The 18637-nt window shown below is 34.1% G+C and overlaps 2 protein-coding genes across 2 annotated transcripts; one reads left to right on the top strand and one right to left on the bottom strand.

The window, feature by feature from the left end:
• Positions 1-262: 262 nt before the first annotated feature.
• Positions 263-4627, bottom strand: LOC143560017 (polyadenylate-binding protein-interacting protein 11-like). The gene is made up of 11 exons (XM_077048424.1): positions 4451-4627; positions 3987-4378; positions 2505-2612; positions 2374-2418; positions 2206-2278; positions 2005-2117; positions 1844-1903; positions 1723-1770; positions 1557-1625; positions 939-1000; positions 263-302 (listed from the first exon to the last, which is right to left on the bottom strand). The coding sequence occupies exons 2-11, from the start codon at positions 4314-4316 to the stop codon at positions 263-265; spliced, it is 948 nt and encodes a 315-aa protein (XP_076904539.1). The 5' UTR covers positions 4317-4378; positions 4451-4627.
• A 10340-nt stretch (positions 4628-14967) lies between these two features.
• Positions 14968-17812, top strand: LOC143560007 (serine/arginine-rich splicing factor SR34A-like). Its single transcript, XM_077048416.1, has 13 exons — positions 14968-15287; positions 15472-15590; positions 16115-16180; positions 16285-16359; positions 16457-16583; positions 16701-16747; positions 16856-16913; positions 16993-17042; positions 17136-17192; positions 17342-17433; positions 17506-17577; positions 17679-17715; positions 17798-17812. Exons 2-13 carry the CDS (start codon positions 15504-15506, stop codon positions 17810-17812), a joined length of 783 nt encoding a protein of 260 aa, XP_076904531.1. The 5' UTR covers positions 14968-15287; positions 15472-15503.
• Positions 17813-18637: the final 825 nt, after the last annotated feature.

Here is an 18637-nt window from a genome sequence, read left to right as displayed (position 1 = left end):
AGTAATTATTCAAATCAACCAATACATGATAAGCATATAACATAAAAAAGATATTCAAAGGAGTTAAAATTATTAGTTTATTTTTGTAGCAAATAGTATTGCACTAAATTTGATGTTTTGTTTGAAAAAAGAGGTGGTTAATAATAATAATAATAATAATAATTAGTATTATTAGAAAAGTGCATTATCATAAAATCTTTAAAAAAAAATGAAGGTTAAAGAAAATATAAATAAAAGTGGGACATGAAGTTAGCTAAAGGTTTCAAACACGTGGCCTCACTGGCGTCTTTGACGGGCTCACCCTGCATCAAAACGGGTCCAAATCAGAAGCATTTATCAAGGGAGAAAATGGACGGGTCAGACAAGTCGGGTTGACCGTAAACATGCTTTAATATTTATATAAGTTTTTAGAAATAAGTTGACTTTTAGAAGTAAATAAACCAGCTAACAAATAATTACTGATTTTTAGCAACCGATCGGATCAACGCATTTTAACTGATTTTAATGTCCATGGGACATCGAACGTCACAAAAATAAATTAATATGAAAAATAATATTCTTAAAATGTATTTAAAAATAATACATTTGAAATCATATCAGATGCACATGGCATAACCACTAAAATGACAAATAAGACGCCACATAAGTATTTATCGAAAAATCAACAAAAAATGAAAATGTAATATGGTAGCTAAAATCTGTAATAAAGGGGTTTCTATTTTGCTTCTAATTTAAAGTTGGTTACTAAAATCAGAAGAAAACAAATGTCGAGTTTGTTTTTATTTCGTATGGTTTAACCTTAAATATACACTATTGACAAATTTCGACCCATTTGCCTCGTTTCCTTTAAAGCTTTCTGTTTTTTTATTTTGCCCAAGATTAAACATAACCTGCATCGACCCGTTTATAAATAAAACGACAGAAAAAGACCACTCAACCTTATTGGCAATGCTCCCAGCACAGCGCCACTGCAGTTCAGAGCTGCAATTGCACTCTCGGCCTGCAAAAAACAATACTGTAAATACCAAGATTTTTAAGAAAATATATTTGAAACGGAAATGTAACTTACTTTCACATTTTGTCATTGTATGTAAAAAAATTAATTATTTTCCTCGCAACATGCTTTTTTTTGTCAACTATTTTACGTAACTAACCTTTTGTAGCAGGTAAACGGTGAGGTGACACCAGGTTTTTCAAGATGTAGCGTGTCACATCGTCATTTTACCTCCTATAGAAGGTTAATCACATACAGTGGCAAACAAATTAAACGTATGCCACATATAATGGAAAAAAATTTAATTTTGTTCTTACGTATGTCGTATACTGACAAAAAGGTGAAAGAAAGTTACAATTTAGTGTAATAAACCCGGAAAAAAAAATATACGATACATGCACTCAAATTACGAAATTGTATTTAACTAAAATATTATACGATCCAAGATTTAGTAGGGCCTGCGTCACTAAGGATTAATAATCAAGTTTTGTGTATTTATATGCTTCAAGTTAATTCCTTTTTTAAGCAACAAAAATGCGCTAAAAGTATCATGAAAATTTACCATTACAAACTCAACAAAGGCGATACGAGTGGAGTGATTATAATCCCCAAGCAACCTCAAGCGATAAACCTAGAAAATAACAAATTCCACAACGTGTGGTTTGAAATTTAAGAAATAACTAATAAGAGTATATTTTTTGGAGTTTTTAAAACGGGCAGCCGCATACCTCGCCACAGAGTGTTTCAAAGAAGAGTTTGACATCGGCTTGAGTGACCTGATTAAAAAAAGTATATCCAAAATAATTTAATCATCATATGCATTAAAGAAAAGAAAGTAAATGAATTTACCTTCTTATCGATGTTAGTGCAGTAAATAGTTCTTGCACACATTTCCCTCTCGTCTTCAGACTATAAAACAAAATTTTTTAAAAGTCAAAACGTGTATTTCATAGCTTATCGAGGTCAACAAAAGTCAAAGTCTTGAAAAGTCAAAGGTAAAAGAGCATCACCTGGGGTAGAAAAGTTGGATTTACGGGTGCGATTGCGGTTTTTGAAGGTAGAACCCTAACAGGATAGTACCCAAGCATAGTTCCACTAAGTGTCAACGCTTTCCTTGCACCTTCTGCAAACACATTAAATACAATCACAAAAAATGGAAAAAAAATTAAGTATTTACTCGATACTAAATTTTAAAATCATTATTCACGTACCCTCATCGGTAAATTCTATAAATGCAAAATGAAGAACGGAATTAGGGTCACCACATACACGACAGTCCACAACCTTAAATTTCCAAAAAAAAAAAAGTAAGATCTTCACGAAATCAGTCAGTTTTCAAGTTGTAATACAATAAACTCACAAAACCGTAGCATGTTTACCTGCCCACAATTAACGAAGAGAGCCGCAAGTTGTTCTTCAGTTACCTACATCATCATATATCTAAAGTTATGACTAATAATCAACAAAAGAACAACAAATCATAAAAATAAATATATGATTCCTTCTTTACCTGCTGATCAATATCAGACACGTAAACCGTTCTTTTAATCACATCGTCACGTTGGGCCATGCTGGTTCGGCTGTTCATCCTTCTTTTCCCATAACTAAAATTCCCCTTCTGGTCATAAACATCATAAATAATAGGGTAAGTTACAAGTTAATAATCATAATCTATGCTTAGTTAAACTTTTATATGCAGATAATCAATTTTTTTGTAACCACGAGAACCCGTTATCGATAAACTCACGGGCCCACAAATACCCTGCTAACCAATAGCCAGCACGATCAGGTAAATTACAGTCTGGATAATCAGTTGTAACCAGCACAATTTGGATAGGCAATTCCCAAACTGATTATTTCACCCTAACCTCCAAACAACAGATAATCAAGATTATTAAAAGGGGGAAATCAAGATCATTAAAAATGCATACTTTATAATCAAGATTATTGCAGTTTTTAATATCAAGATTATTAAAAAGTAATAATTTATAATTTATAATCAAGATTATTGCAGTTTGCTTCTATCCAAACACCCCCGAATCAAGATAACATCAAGATTGTTAAAAATTCATAATTTATAATCAAGATCATCGCAGTTTGTTTCCATTCAAACACCCTCAACCAAGATTACTAAAAGTGGAAAATAAAAATTTTAAAACTTTATATCTTATAATCAAAGATTATTTGTTGTTTGCTTCTATCCAAACACCCCCGAATCAAGATAACATCAAGATTGTTAAAAATTCATAATTTATGATCAAGATCATCGCAGTTTGTTTCCATTCAAACACCCTCAACCAAGATTACTAAAAGTGGAAAAGAAAATTTTAAAACTTTATATCTTATAATCAAGATTATTTGTTGTTTGCTTCTATCCAAACACCCCCGAATCAAGATAACATCAAGATTGTTAAAAATTCATAATTTATGATCAAGATCATCGCAGTTTGTTTCCATCCAAACACCCCCAATTAAGATTACCAAAAGTCGAAAATAATTTTTTTTTTTAACTTTATAACTTATTATCAAGACTATAGCACTTTGTTTCTAACTTTCTATCCAAACACCCTAAAACAAAAGTAGAAAGCCAGGATCATTAACAAAATTTATAACACACACAAACATATATATATATAGGGTTGGTATCATTTTAGAACTCCAAAAAAGTTAAGAACTTCTAAGAACCCATAACAACCAAACATTGTTTTAATTTTCATATATTAACATTGTTTTAGACTAGTTTTACCATATTTTATATATAACTTTTTGATTACATATATAAATCACATACGTGTAAAATTTATGTAATAACCAATTTACATATATGTAAAAAAAATTAGATATGTGTAAAAACTAGTTTTCATAATTGTTATCTTAAAAATAGATATAAAAAGTGATAAAACTATCCTCAAATAACATTAACATACACAAAAAATTATAAAAAACGTTAATTATTCTGTAATGACATATATATGTGTGTGTGTGTGTATACCCTTCTTGTGGGACTGCCATTAGCAAGCCCATTGTTATTAGTTTGCACCAAGAAATTATTAACAGCAGCATAACCAAAATATGCAGCTGATGACGTCAGCAATGCAGGTCTTTGATTTGGGATAAATTCTTCAGCCATTGGATTAAGCTTTGATAACATTTCTTCCAAATCCTTAATTTCTTTCTTAAACCCATCACCGCCGTCGTACCCATTTCCGGCAGCCGTCTCCGGCGCCGGCGGCAGTGACGTCATCTTCACCGGCTGCTGATTGTGATGGTGGGATGAGTTTGTTGACTGGTCAACATCAGACCCATTTTCAACAACAGCCATTTGATCAAGAAATTGGATTCAAAGATTCGAAAGATCAAATGTTTGTGATCTGGGTATTGCTTCTGTTGATCAAGATTGTGAAATTAGTTAATAAAAATTAATAATTTGACTGGTTTTTGGGCGAAAATATGTACCTCAAATTGAGCTAACGAGATCACACATTCACCGAAAATCGAACCGAACCCGGTTGTAATTCGGGTCGAATTAGAAAACCCAGAAGGGGATTTGTGAGGTGTGGTGTGAAGATTGAATCTTTTATGGAAATTGATTTATCCGTCAATGTTGAAGAAATGAAATGAAGGCATTCAATGTAGCACAACACTACTTTATTTTATTTTTTCTTCATGCTTTTATTTACTTTTTTATTTATTTTTAGAAAGACAGCTATTTCACAATCTGGGTTGTCCCAAAATGACTACACTATGTTGTCTTAACTGGACTCACGCTGACTTCAGAGTTTGACTTTGACGTTCTCCGGAAAATCGTACCGCCGGTTAAAGGTGCACAAAATACTCGGTTCCTGTTAGTATCTGCCCCGCTGGTATGACCTGGTACAGGATTTCTCCGTGGAACCGTACCCGGAACCGGAAATACCCAGTCAAAACTCGACCCTACCCGGAAAACCTGGTCAAACCCAACTATACATGGAATCGATTCCTACCCGACCCGGTTTTGACTTTTATTGATAATACCCGGTTCCCACTCCTGAAAATACCCATTTTGAGCACCTCTACCGGCTAGAAACAAACAAATTTGGTACCGGTACCGAAATCGGTATTGATTCGTACCATCGGTATCGAATTGATACCAAAGTTTTGAGTTTCGGGACCGGTACGGTTCAGTACCGGTATTTCCCGAATTTTTACGTTTAGTACAGTACCAGTACCAATAATTTATGATTTTTGGGACCGAGATTTTCAATACCGGTACAGTACGGATCTCATCCCTACTATCGGTGGCTGCCACTTGACAATCGTGTCGTCACAAGAGCAAAACTTTCTGGCATAAAACAAAATGGGACGAAAACACGGATTAGCTCATGATAATAATTTAGTTTTTTTATTTATGGGGCATTTACATATTTCCCCTTTCTAAACTTTGAAATTACATATTTCTCTAAACCATGCTTAAAGAGCATTGTACATTTTGCATTAAAAACTTGTATTTTGAAAAAATATGTAATTTCCCTTGTTTAGGAAGGGGAAATATGTAAAAATCCCTTTATTTTATTGGGTTTTAATATATTTAATTATTTAATATATTGGGTTTTAATATATTTAATTGTTTAATATAATGATGCCAAAAATGGTGGGATCATCATCCACTCGGACCCGTTTTAATCATGGAAAGTTTTATAAAAGATCTTTTTTATATTCAGATACTTTCTTGTTTAGTGTAAAGTGGTAGTTGGGTTAATAATGTAATGTTAAACCAAAAATTACAATTTGGTTTTATAGTTTTTTAATTGGTTATAAAAAAGGGTATAACATGTGTGTTTACAGTACTTGTAAAAACTAAAAAGTGTTAGTTATGTAATTTAATAATCATGGAACGTTTTTTTTTACATGTATTCATTAATGTGATAGCTAAAGGTTTTAGTTTGGCTAATAAATAAAACTTTAAGTGGGTTATAAATTTATAACAAATGCAACGATGTATACGTTGGTACTAGCATCTAAGATGTTAGATCGTCAAAACTATACTGCATAAATGTCATGCCGTAGCGTAGAAAGGAGATGACGTTAAAAAGGTTTCCTACTTGCAATGTGAGGCGGCTTTGAGTTCTTAAACGATGAGTTTTACAATTAAAAACTTGTTTGTATATCCATACATATTCAAAACTAGTATTAACACCTCTCCCGCTGCGAAGGGTGAGTAATTTATTACATTTAAACTCCACTCGAAAACATGAAGTTACCACCACCATCCGTCATCCCCTCTCCCATGGCCAAATAACTAACATTAACCATTAAGGAAATTGAACAAATAAATAAGAAGTAGACGTAAAAACGTTGAACCACACAAGTTCGTTGCATTGTGTTAACACACAAAATTAGAGCGAAACATAAAATACAGAAAAAAAAAAAACTAAACGTTGCGACGGGGCCGTTAAACGGGGAAAATATACATAAAAACATTAACTACACACATACGTTGCAGCGTGTTAACACATTAAATTTATACTTAAATCTTAAAAAAAAATTGTGAAAGACGAAAAGTATATGTGATCAAAGTTAAAAGTAGAAAAATGTTGGCGGCTAAATCTAAAAAATATTTTGTATGTATTTGTAAACTATGAAAAGTGTCGGTGCTCAAAGTATTAAAAAAAAGAAAAGAAAAGGATAAAATGAACTACAAACTATGAAGCTTAATGTACACATCTCTAATGCCAACTCTTCCAAGTTTTGTAAATATATAAATATCATGTTTTCCGACCATTTAATCAATTTCCTTTAATTTTTGAGTATTCCCAATCCATTTCCTACCTTATATTTATATATATCATATAATTACATTACAAATTACTGTTTTTTCTTTTATTTAATTAAATAATATTTTTTTTATACCTTTATCATTATTTTTTCTCTTTTCTCCACTCATATCCACTTTTCAAAAATATTAAAAAATTATAGGGTATGAATAGTGACTCGTCAAATTTAACTTTCTCTTATAACATTTTTCTCTCCTTTACTCAGAACCACTCATGACCATACAATATAATTTACAAATACTCCTTACATATTTTAAGGAAATAGGCTGAGAATGTTATAAGACTTTTATGACATCTGTTGAGTTATAATTTCCTATTCATGTTGAATTCACCTTGGAGTTCTCTAGTATTCAATATTCATATTTAATTTTATCTTCAGAATTAAATGAGACTTGCCTTTTTATTGCATTTAGTCAAATTAAGATAGCAAGCTCTAACTTTGAGAATATTCCATAAAATTTAAGTAATCATCTTCTTCTGACAAGTAAATCTATATCAAACAAACTGCATACGTTTCAGGAAGCTTTAACTTTATTTTAGGCTGTGTATACTGGACCACAATTACAATTTCTGACCATTTTGAACGATATTCAATAGGAACACCCTTCCACCCTCCCTCCCCCGGCGATAAAAGGGGCGACTAGGGGAGCGTAATTTTATCGTTGTTACATGTTTGAAAATAATATTATTTTAATTCTTTTATGTGTAGCATACACACACATACACATACCACTACACTCCTTAATCAACAATTCCTTTTTTGCAGACTACACATAGCCTAAGTAGCTAGATTGATGTCGAATAAATATAAATGACAGGCTTTCATAGACATGTTCTTGATAACATGTGCTTGTGGATGTTTGGAAAGTGTGATGCATATTTCCAAATTTGCACACTTTACACTAAAATAAGGTAAAAAAGGAAAATGTTGCATACAAATGAATTCAAGTTTTAAAATTTCATGCCTGATTCAACCTCTAGACGTATAAGATTGATATATGTCACTTCATGCCAAATACAAATAGAAAGAACTAAACATATAACCAAAGAGAAAGAAGCATATTCGACACGATAACTAAATCCTAGGCTAACATTGAACGAAACTGAAAGGGCATTGAAACTGAATAATCGGAATCGAAAATAAGAAAGAGCAGTCGAGTTACCTTAATCAATCGGCTCCGTATTCGTGACTTTCTAAAACTTTGTTATGGAGGATGTGAGAAACATGACTTCAGTGGACGAATTTAGATCGGATGGAGTTGTTAAGAGTTATATGAGATTGTTGCATATTAAATGTTTCGGCTGAGAATGCTTTTAGTTACAAGCTAAAGGAGCTAAAGACGTACGATTTACCTAAAGGGTTTGACAAAGTTGTGCTAGTTTCGTCTTAGCGAGTGATGCGAAAGCGAGTTTCGCATAAGCAATGTATAAGCAAAGTCTCCCAGATGATATAAATTTGTTTAAAAAATTGAAAAATTTAGACATGGGGAAAAAGAATGACCTACATAATTAAACATGGTGCAAATGAAAGAAAATGATCGATAGAAAATCACTGTAGATACAGACGACTAAGATTAAGATTAATATTAAGTATTATATGTACATATATGTATATGTAATCCTAATTGCTCTCGTGACAACTATTGGACCTAATCGCTCTCATACATTAATTAATTTACTGATGTATCAACAAATAATTATGGAGAATAAGAAAATGACAGAGGTAGGCAGGCTACACAAGTTCTTTTAGATGTGACTTCTTGTATAATATGTTGTGTAATTATGCATTTATACACCAATAAGTTAATTACTTTTGTAACAAATGTATAATTGTATTCAAACTCATACAATTATCATGTATTAGTTGTAGCAACGTTAATTTTCAGACTACAAATTAGCGTGGCGCTCAAGATAACTAAAAGAACTTGGACCACAAAGAAACATAAAATTCACTCTTTCGATGACGATGGATTGAATGAAAGACGTGGTTAGAAGTCGATTATTTTGAAATAAGAACTCTACAAATCTCTACTCACTAGGGAAACCGAGGTTGTCATAAGAGTTGCGATAAAGTCATGGACTCGTGTATGCTCAATCTTCCGTTATTGATTCACATTCCGTTGAAGTTAGATGTTAGACACAATTTAGCAGAAAAATATAACTAATAATTACCCAATTTTCAGGATATCGATATTTGCTAGTACGGTATAATAATATAATTAAATAATAAAAACACTTAAAAAGAGTTTATGGTATATAGACAAAAGGAATTATGGAAAAAGTATTGCTTTATGTTATAACTTATAATTACCATTTTTACCATGGCTCGTGTTAGAGGTGAAACAAAAAAAAAAACCCTGTTATGGACCTGACCTAGCGGTTTCTATCCGGAGCCGGACTTGACCCTACCCTACCCGTGGTTACGAATCGGGGTCCGGGCTTTGGGTTTCTCCCCGGAACTGTACCAGAACCGGAACCAACCCGGAGCCGGTGGAACCGGTTCCATCAATACCGGGTCAAAACACGATCCGACCCTACCCGAAACCCAAAAAAAATCCGGAAAATCCAGTCAAATACCCGACTATACCCGAAACTAGGGCTGTCACTTTTACCCGAAACCCGAAACCTGACCCGAAAAAACCCGAACCCGAACCCGAACTAACCCGACCCGAAGAACCCGAACCCGAGAAAAGACTAACCCGAACCCGAACCGAAGTAATCTGGGTTGGTTCTCGGGTTTGATTTATAAGTTTCGGGTCAACCTGAATAAACTTTAGTTTTAAAATTAAATATATTTTTAGGTATAATAAGCTAAGTCTTAGCCACTAAAGTTATCATAATCTAGCTCTATGTTGTCATTCTAACTTATTTATTATTAATTTATGTTTTTCGTTTATTACTAATAGCAACCAAAATCGAATAACCAAATCACGCCCGATTGAATACGATTAAGACACGAGTTAGTTTTACTCTTTTATTGAATTGTTTTATCAAGTTATGTTGGTTTGTTATTTGATTATTTGTGTTATAAGCAAAAAACTATATATTGTTTTAATTTTAGCATTGTAGTTTTTAATTTTTTTTTGTTTTTGTGTTTTTTTTCTTTTGTTTGTTTGTTTTCTAGGATACTCGAAACCCGATTAACTCAACCCGAAAAACCCGAACCTGAATTACCCGAAACCCGAAAAACCCGTGAAAGATTTGGGTTGGGTTTCGGGTCAAGATTTAAAACTTTGAAACCCGAAGAACCCGACCCGAAAAACAAACCCGAAGAACACCCCTACCCGGAACCGGTATCTACTCAGACCCGGTTTTGACTTTTGTTGACCATACCCGAAACTGGTTTATACCCGGTTCCTGTTTATGAAAATACGGTTTATACAACACCTTTAGCTCGTGTCTCATTACAATGTTACGTAAGAAAATAATAAGGGGTCAAAGTTGTGATGCGAATATAGTCCACAATGGTATACAGTAAGTGCTCATTTTCCATAGTTATGCCTCTCGTGACTCGTACCTCGTATTAAGAATGATTCCTAGGATCTATGGCCTATGGGTACGGACAATTGACTCTTATACTAGTTACATACACTAGTTAAATACATATTGTCTATTTTATAAAATGTTGTTTGTTTTTCAGAGGTAAAATGTATGCAATCTGTGAACCAAATCTGCAGACATCTGTAAAAGAATCTGTAAAAGAAAGGATGGACCAAAATCTCTGTAGTCCGCAAGAACAGGACTATTTGTTTTTTAACGTCTATAGAATGCTAAATAAACTGGTGGTTATGTATGAATTGTGGTAGTGGATAGTGGTGGTGGTGGTGGACGGTGGTAGTGGTAGTGGATGGTGGTGGATAGTGGTGGTGGACGGTGGTAGACGGCGGTGGTGGGTGGTAGTGGACAGTGGACAATGGTGGTGGACATTGGGTGTTGGTAAATGGTGGTGTTTAGGGATGAGCGTTTTCGGTACGGGTAGCGATTGGTATCGGTACCGTACCGGTGCCGGTACCGAATTCGGTACCGATTTGGTACCGTCGGTACCAAGTTTTGAGTTTTCGGTATCGGTACGGTACCGGTACCAGTACCGGTATTTCCCGAATTTTACACGTAATACCGGTACCGAACCGAACATTTCGGTACCGGTACCGACAATTTCCAAATTTCGGGATCGGGATTTTCGGGATCGGTACCGGTACCATCCCAATCTCATCCCTAGTGGTGTTTAACTCTCTGCATACCTTAGAAGATCTTAGAAGTGAATGAGCCAAGTCTGCACCAAAAGGAGTTCGCCAGAAGTTTTTTAAATGAAACGTTTTCAAAAAATCAAATAATTTGTAGATGGAAAATGTTTGCGCGTGGCCTGCGCGGCGCAGACGAAAGAGCCTGCACATACCTTTTTTAGAAAAACAAACAACACCCTCTTCACCTCTGGCAACATTTTAAGAAAATAGGTAGGACTAGTTGGCCCAATCGTTCGAGCTACGATACAAAAGCCCAAGGCATATATAGGGAACAAAATATATTATACAAATATTGGTGAAGTATCAGTAACAATAAATAGTGACATAACCGAAGATTATGTTAAAGCAGGTGGTGATAACATACGTTCTATTACAGATAATGAGTTTGCATATTATGAACTATTTTATAAACAAGAATAAAACAAAACATGTGTATCAATAAAATATAAATGTAAATACTTTGATTTCTTTTGCACTGGCCCTCTTTGATCAGTGGAGGGTCCAGCTGTTTTGTTGTTGTTGGTGGTTGAATGAAATTTTCTTTTCCGAAAGAGAAAGAAAATACATGAATGTAAAGTTAATAAAAAAAGTATTCGCCATGTGGAAAAAATTTATGTCAAAACGTTGTTAAAAGTAAATATAAAACAATGACAACAATTGAATTTTATAAAGCACCTATTAAAGGTTGCATCGAAACCTTTAAGTAGCTTAGACAATTTATATGTTTGTTCTTCGATTTTTAATAACATTTATATCAAGACAAGCATGCCGCAGTAGCACATTCAAAATGTTATATAATATCATGTTTTAAAATGCATAAATGGTGTTATATTTGGTAGTCTCTTAATAATGCCACATACGAATCAGTCAACATTAAGTGTGTTTAGTTCACAAAATGACATATCTGAATTGGCCAACAAATATTTTACCTATTAAGCTTCAAAATGATGCTGAATAAAATTTGTACCCCATTATCCCTTAATATGTGTTCATAACCCTGAGTTTGCCACTAGCATACCACTTCCTCCTCCGCCACTAGTCACCACCACATCAGTGTACCCAACAGTTAGCACTAACTAGCTTAGAGACTTTTAATCATTCAGACCTCTTACTAATTCGACACTTACTGGTGTAGAATTTGTCAAACTTCTAATGATGGAAAAGAGTTTTGAGTGAGCTATATGGCATACCATGACTTGAAAAAAAAGAAACAAAAAAACAAATGAAAAACTACAACTTAAATAGTAAGTGTATTACGACTTTATTAAACCGTCACAACGAAACAAACACATATATTCTTTCGATCATATTACGACTTTATTTTCTAGAATTTTGTTATCCGTCGCCCCAACGCATATATACAATCATACCAGCATCAGCACAGAGAGGTGGCCAAATAAACCGGTTAACCGAACTTACCCGAAAATCGAATCGAAACCAAACCGTTTTGAAACCGATTATGTAGAAACCGGTTTGGAACTGATTGAAACCATAGATGCAAAACCGGTTTCTAATTTTCTCCATCAAAACCAGTTCAAAACCGGTTAAGCGAACTGAAACCGTACAAAACCCGAAACGAAACCGATTGTAACTTGGTAAAAAAACCTGTTTCAAAGCCCAATAAGCCCAACGCATGCTACATATCTGGTACAATCAAAAGCACAACGAGACGCCTATTTCGCATCGCTCAATTCCAATTCCATTCAGGTATGTGATTCACCAAATCATAATTTAATCAATTTTCAACAAATCCTTGCTTAATTTTGTCTTCTATTTGATTTGAATCGCAAGATTATTATTATTATTATTATTATTATTATTATTATTATTATTATTATTATATTACGTTACAGCTAAACAATCGGAATCTGAAACCCTAGCCGGAGTCAGTTTTCACCGTCATTCACAGTAAGAACAATTCATCACTACATGTGTTAACAGTTAACTTGTTAATTTGTGATTTCACTTATTTATAGACCCTAATTTGAAGTTATAGCTTATATAGTTGAATTATTATTGCTATTATTGTGCTTTAGTAAGTTAGGGGTGCAAGCCGAGCCGAACTCGAGCTTGCTCGTTTAACTTACACGGAGCTCGAGCTCGAGCTCGGCTTGTTTCCATCCCTATTTTTAAAGCTCGAGCTTGGCTCGTGAGTAGTTTCTCAAGCTTGAGCTCGGCTAGTGAGTAGTTTCTCAAGTTCGAGTGCGGCTTGGGCTTGGTTTGTTTACTATATATTTTTTTTTTGTAATTAACTAGTTTTAGACATTTATAATTATTTTTGTATTTAACGTAATATATATTTATATTAGTTATTGTTTTTAAAACATTATATACAATTATAAATATCAAAGTATACATTATAAAATTTGTAAAACTATAGGCTTCTTTACGCTCGTGAGCTGGCTCGAGCTCGATAAGTGATGCTTGGACCCGGGCTCGCTTATTAAATGAGCCTACTTTTAGGCTCGATATGCTCGATCAAGCTTTCTTCACGAGCTCGACAAGTAAAGCTTAGACTCTGGCTCATTTGCACCCCTATTCACTATAACAAACATTTATCCTAGTATACATGAAGGAGATGCATGAATTACAATAAGGGTTGGGATAATAGGTCAGACACGACATTTGGTGTTAGACATGGAGCATAGATCGATTGGGGTCGGTTTTGGGCTAAAACCGAACCAAAATCCGAAACTTTGATTTTGACTTTTTAAAAACTGTTGGGTTTTGGTTTTTGGTCGTCAGTTTGGGTTCTGTTAGGGTTTGGTTTAAGTTTTTTCAATTGAGCTTGGAAATTTTGTGTAAAGAAACTGGCCTAAATTAATGAACTTGGGTCTCAATCATTTTGTTGATTTATAATTAGGTGGTTATTATACATTTAGCTAATGTATTTGAGTTACGTATTTATAGAATTTATATAAATTACTTGCAAAAAGAAAAAAAAATAAAATCTATAAATTTGGTTCGGTTCCTATTTTTCAGTTTTTGTTACATGAAAAACCAAAAACTGATCCGTAACTTCGCTTATTTACAAAAACAGAAAACCAAACCATCGGTTTTTGTTTCAGTTGCACACCCCTACATGACACGATAACTAATTGTATTGTTTTTTTTTCAAACACGAACACAAACCTGTTTAGATATAGGTTACACGACACGACTTGTTTATGGCACACAATAAATATCCCATATGTACTATGTGGCGAAACAGAAGTTGCCAAAAGTTTATAAATTCTTAATTAATACATAATCCTTAATGTAATTTGAATAAAAAATCCAAGTATTTGGACAAAAATTTAACTGTCTTGAACATGTTGACCTGTTCAAGACGCAGAAACCTGTTGAGCTCAAACCCAAGCTTGTTTAACTTCGTGTAGTTGCGTGTCGTGTTAACAGGTCTGTGTCACGGTGTCTGAAATTGGCAACCCTAATTACAGTCTATCGAGAGCCGCTTTTAGTTTGTTCTTGCAGCTTCCTGAAAAAGAACCAAGTGGTGAGAGGGGAAAACTAGTTGTTTCATTGTCTTGAAACAAACACATAATTATTCGAACTTGTTGAATATTAAGTTTCAAAAGTGATGCACCTTTTAAGATATTAGAAATTGAGCAGCTGATATGACTTATGAGTTTATGTTCACTTCAAAAATACATCACTCAGGGATGTTAAAAGTGATAACTAGGGTGGATATTTCACAGCTACAGTAAAACAAGTGTCAAGAGCAAGGTTTACATCTTATGAATGAGAGGTGTCTTAAAATTGATACCTGGGTTGGATATTTCACAGTACAGTAAAAAAAGTGTTAAGAGTAAGGTAAATACACTAAAATGGTAGTTTTAAATCGTTTTATGACACGGAGGGCTCTTAAAAGTGTTAACTGGGGTGGCTATCTCACAGAGTCGCAGTAGAGTAAAAACATATGGTAATTTTACATCATCTTATGACTGAGATGCTTTGTTTATGATAGATGTCAACCGCTTGGACAAGTATGAGCTTTGGAATCATACATAGGGATGTAAATGGGGATTTAGGGAATATCTTTTGGAGTTGTGGTTAAATAAAATATAGTTGGACCTCAAATTTATTGCCAAAATGCATAGCTGTGGAGCATATTGGCGCTTATGAGCAATATAGAGGATTTGGGAATTTTATTTCATTATATTATTGCTTTGGAGCTTCATGGATTGCATGAGCATTGGAGCTAATGAAGCACTGCTCATCACGAGGAGTGCTCTTTTGGTTTGCTTCATGATTTTGTTTTATTTCATATTTTTTATTGCATGATACCACATGACAGTTAAAGATGTGTGACTTACACAATACACTGGGAGTGCTCTTTTGATAAACTAGGAAACATCACTTCATGATCTCTTTTTTATTTTTGTTTTTATAGGTTATTTATTTGTTTAGTTTTTTTTTGCAGTTTTCAGTTAGCTGTCTCCTTGGAACTGAAAAATGAGTAGCCGTTTCTCACGCATGATTTATGTTGGGAATCTCCCCCTGGATATTAAGGAATGGGAAGTTGAAGATCTTTTTTACAAGGTGTGTGTCATTTGTCTCCTTTTAATAAAATTAAAGATTCATATAATTGTTTTTAGTTTTAGTCAACTAGTTAAACTACCAAAATGTGAAGTCACTTTTTCAAAAATATTCAAAGAATAACCAGGGTTGAGCCGTTTTTTAAATCATTTTGGCATTATAATAAAAAACATTTATCAGATATCATTTACAATACTAAGTTGCTAACATATAGCATCTGTTATATACCTATATATTATATACCTATATTGAATAATGCAAATTACATGCCTGGCACACATATGCTGTTTCCTTGTGCATCAGAAGAGATTATGGCAGCACTTGCTCAAGATTCCTAAATAATCTGATAAAACTACAGTTTTGAGTAACACACTTTTATGCTGGTTAGAATCAAGTTTTTGTAGTATCATTCCTGATTATATTACTGGAGTTTTGCAAATTATGAATCTGAACTTTTAGTGTTGTATGCTAAATTTTTAAGCTGGAAGATATGTTCAGCATTCTTAAGATGGTTTTGCTTTGTGCAGTATGGGCGCATATTGGACATAGAATTGAAGATTCCACCTCGTCCTCCTTGCTATTGTTTTGTGGAGGTAACTTATTGTAGTCCAACTTCGTTCTCTGATTGTATGAAATATATGTCTGGAGGAATGAAATTCGACAATAATTAACTGCTTGCGGTTGTTTAAATTTGTAGTTTGCAAATGCTCGAGACGCTGAAGATGCTATCAGGGGTCGGGATGGCTATAACTTTGATGGTTGCCGCCTGAGGGTAACACAGTTATATGCTTTTTTATCGCCTCAACTAATGCTTTTGCTTTTATATTATTAAAAAGTAAAAAAAATCTTTGATATGCTTTGTTGTGCAGGTTGAGCTTGCTCATGGCAGCCGTGGACAATCATCCTCAGGTGATGGCCGCGGTAGCTATGGCGGCGGTGGACGTGGCCGTGGAGGTGGTGGACGTTTTGGCATTTCACAACGTACCGAGTATCGAGGTGCCTCTCGAGATATACATTTATAGATTAATTATAAACTATAACTTAATGAATGCATTTTCTCAATTGTATTTTTTGGCAAGTTCCTTATTTTTTTCTTATTTTTTTTATGTGCAGTTATTGTTCGAGGGCTACCATCATCTGCTTCTTGGCAGGATCTTAAGGTAACACTGATGCTTTTAGCTTTTATATATATATATATATATATATATTTTATATTTTTGTTGCTCTGTTAACTGAAATAAAAATAAAAATGTAACATTTTTTCCCAGGACCACATGCGTAAGGCTGGAGATGTATGTTTTGCTGAAGTTTCTCGTGATAGCAAGGGTATAAGTTTTAACATTGTTATGAATTTACTCTTATCAATTAACATGGATTTCGTATCCTAACAAAAGTTCATATTCAGGGACATTTGGTCTTGTTGACTATACCAACTACGATGACATGAAATATGCTGTAAGTTGATGAAATATTATTTCAGAGTCGCTATGGCGTGTTTAACATATTTATTCAGTCCATTAAACATCTGATGTGTACTTTGTATCTTAGATAAGGAAGCTTGATGACACCGAGTTTCGAAATCCATGGACAAGAACCTACATCGAGGTGGTTTTTCTTTTTCCTAATATAAGCATGGCGTATACTTAATAGGTTAATCATGATCACGGGTTTATTTTTGTTACGCTAACATTTTAGAAATTTTGAACAAAATGATTTAAAAGGTTGTATGCAATTACATAATGTTTATTGTGCAGGTAAGGGAGTATGATAGGAGTCCGTCAAGAAGCAGAAGCAGGAGCCGTAGCAGAAGCAGGAGTCGCAGCCGAAGCAGGAGCCGCAGCAGGAGGTATTACAAATTATTTAATTCTGGTTGTTTTATAATTCATTTAATTTTGGAATCTGCCTTTTCTTTTTCCAGCAAATCATTGGACCGCTCTGTGTCAAAATCACCACCAAAGTCCAGATCCGCATCTCCTGTGAAGTCACCGAGGTATTTTAATATCGCCTACACACACCACATGCATGTATATACAGAGGCTAAAATAGTAATTGTTCGTGACAAACTCATCGTTTTCTACAACGTTGGTGCAGGGACAGGTCAAGGTCAAAGTCAGAATCGCCTCGTAAGGTATGGCATGCTTACTTTTACGCATGAATGAAGTCGTGCCGCGTCTATGATATATTTTGATTGTATCCTATTTTATTTTCAGGTGTTAAGTCCTTGAGTCAATGATAGCTCCGTTTGCGTTTTGCAGCCTATTTATTAGGGATTAATATGTTGTAGGAACTTGTTTGATGAATGATGCAGTTAGACATCTGAACCGTATGTAATGTGTCTGTTGGTCTTGTTTGTTTGTGCTACTTATCAGATTTTCTAGTTGTGTTTCAATCAGACTTGACAACTCACTTTTGTCTGTTTATGCTCTTGAAAAGTGTTTTTATCACATTTTTATTGTTTGTATATCAGTTTTAATTAACTGCTATGAATAGGGGTGCAAACGAGCTGCCTTGTTCACAAGCTACTCGAGCTCGGATCGTTAAAAACCTCTAATGACCTGATGTTATTTTTTTTAAACTCGGGCCGAGCATTAGAAAAGTTATTTTTACTTATCGAGCATGAGCTCGAGTCTTGTATTGGAAGCAAATTTATGCTCGTCAAAACGGATGCGATTTTATGCTTTATATTTGTGGACTTCTATGTATTAGTTTCAACTTCACAACTGAGCTTGAGTCGAGCTTAGGCTCATTTAAAGTTTTTTTCAAAATATATTTAAAACTGTATATTAATTAGTTAATAAATAATAAAGAGCCGAGCCCAAGCTTAAGAAAAACATATTACCAGCCGAGCTTGAGCTTTAGAAACGAGAGCTCAAACCGACCCTAACTTTAGGTTGAGCTCTTGTAAGTAAACGAGCCGAACTCAAGCATAGTCGAGCTCTGACTCGGCTCGTTTACACTCATATGCACAAATGCACAATCTAAAACTTAACTGTGTAACCAATTCAGCTATATTAGCATAAAGAGGTGACAAAAAACCCGGAACCGGTCCT

Source organism: Bidens hawaiensis, unplaced genomic scaffold (assembly GCF_021521415.1).
Source record: "Bidens hawaiensis isolate Kalapana, Puna unplaced genomic scaffold, B.hawaiensis_p1.1 tig00020148_1, whole genome shotgun sequence".
Classification (NCBI taxonomy): Eukaryota; Viridiplantae; Streptophyta; class Magnoliopsida; order Asterales; family Asteraceae; genus Bidens; species Bidens hawaiensis.
Note: the sequence above shows the minus strand (reverse complement) of the source record. Positions and strands in the feature narration are given on the sequence as shown.

Excerpts from the sequence above, each read along its gene's own strand:
- LOC143560017 (XM_077048424.1), bottom strand. The coding sequence starts at position 4,316 with ATGGCTGTTGTTGAAAATGGGTCTGATGTTGACCAGTCAACAAACTCA. Across the intron at positions 2,118-2,205 it reads TATAGAATTTACCGATGAGG|AAGGTGCAAGGAAAGCGTTG; the intron begins GTACGTGAATAA and ends ATGTGTTTGCAG. Across the intron at positions 1,001-1,556 it reads CCTTTGTTGAGTTTGTAATG|GCCGAGAGTGCAATTGCAGC; the intron begins GTAAATTTTCAT and ends TGTTTTTTGCAG.
- LOC143560007 (XM_077048416.1), top strand. The coding sequence starts at position 15,504 with ATGAGTAGCCGTTTCTCACGCATGATTTATGTTGGGAATCTCCCCCTG. Across the intron at positions 17,193-17,341 it reads GGACAAGAACCTACATCGAG|GTAAGGGAGTATGATAGGAG; the intron begins GTGGTTTTTCTT and ends TTTATTGTGCAG. Across the intron at positions 17,434-17,505 it reads AGCAGGAGCCGCAGCAGGAG|CAAATCATTGGACCGCTCTG; the intron begins GTATTACAAATT and ends TTCTTTTTCCAG.